This window comes from Pterocles gutturalis, unplaced genomic scaffold, assembly GCF_000699245.1.
Source record: "Pterocles gutturalis isolate BGI_N339 unplaced genomic scaffold, ASM69924v1 scaffold25069, whole genome shotgun sequence".
In the NCBI taxonomy this organism is placed as follows: Eukaryota; Metazoa; Chordata; class Aves; order Pterocliformes; family Pteroclidae; genus Pterocles; species Pterocles gutturalis.
The window spans coordinates 1,722-2,910 of NW_010136451.1; the positions used below are offsets into that span (position 1 = coordinate 1,722).

At 60.3% G+C, this 1,189-nt stretch overlaps 1 protein-coding gene across 1 annotated transcript in view; it reads left to right on the forward strand.

The window, feature by feature from the left end:
• Positions 1-307, forward strand: part of FXYD2 (FXYD domain containing ion transport regulator 2) — a 1,910-nt gene extending 1,603 nt beyond the window's left edge. Inside the window, exons 4-5 of the mRNA XM_010082317.1 lie at positions 97-133; positions 283-307. Of these exons, the coding sequence (XP_010080619.1) occupies positions 97-133; positions 283-307 (62 nt within the window). The remainder of the gene's footprint in view (positions 1-96; positions 134-282) is intronic.
• Positions 308-1,189: the final 882 nt, after the last annotated feature.

Below are 1,189 nucleotides of genomic sequence, written 5' to 3' on the forward strand. Positions count from 1 at the left end.
CGGGGTCCCGGGGTGGTGCAGGGGGCTGGCCAGGCAGCACAGCTGAGCTGGGGGGGGTCGGCCACAGGAAGCCTCAGTTGCTCCTCTCACCCCCAGGCCAGCGGTTCCACTGCGGAGGGAAGAAGAAGAGGAGGTGGGTATTGCACGGTTTTAAGGCAGCCTCGTCTCTCCTCCCCATCCCAGTCCTGCCAGCTGAAAGGGCTGGGGTCTCCTCTCGTACTCCCTCCCATCGCAGCCGCATTGCCCAGCGTAACACATCTACCCTTGCTTTTCGCTCCACAGACAAGGAACAGAGGAGGACCTGTAGCTGCAGGTAGGTGGCAGGAGGATGCACCCAGCTTCGAGGTGCCTGTGCTTCAGGGAAGTACCTACATGGGGGTTTGTTTTGGGAAGAAAGGCACGGGGACGCGCTGGCCTCTGTGCCCGTGTAACTCTCCCACTGTGTCTGTTTCAGAGCTGCCATGCCACCGTGGAAGCAGAGCTTCATCCAAAGCAGAGCAGTCCTTGCCAAGGGCCACCCCTTACCCCGCTCCAGTGGATCCATTACCCTGCTCACCCCCAGCGGGGCCACGATGCAAATTGCCCTCGTGCTTTCCCCTCTCTTAGATGCAGCAAGAGTTTCTTGGCTAATAAAGGTCAAGCTGAGCGAGGTTAAACTTTGTGCCCGAGGCATTTGCATCACCCACTCTCCTGGCCTGGCACCAATGACTTTTCTGCCCCGCAGACATCTTCCAACACAGACCCAGGAAAGGTTTCTGCGGGCACGTTCCTGCTCCTGGCTACTCCGGCCGCTTTGCAGCACCACCCCTCTCGCCCAGCATGACCCTGGCTGTGGGTCCCCCAATCCTGTGGGACATGCCCTTCCCTGGGATACCTGGGGAGTGTCGGATGCAGGAGCGGGTGTGTGCCGTTTGTGCAGGGCTGTTTGCCTGCTCGCTGTCTTGGAGTGTGGGAGCCGAGCGTCCTTCCTGGGCAAGACCCGGGCTGGGACGGTGCATCCCGCTCTGCGCTTTCACAGCCCCTCTCATCTTGGGATGCAGACAGAAACACCTCTTTGGAAAAAAAGGAGCAAAACTCTCCTGCAATTGGGCAGCGAGCCAGGAGGGCAGTTCACTCGTGTCCGTGTGCAATGAGCCGGACCGACACGGACACCCAGCGACAGCTCCACGGGTGGGAAAGTGGGAATTGC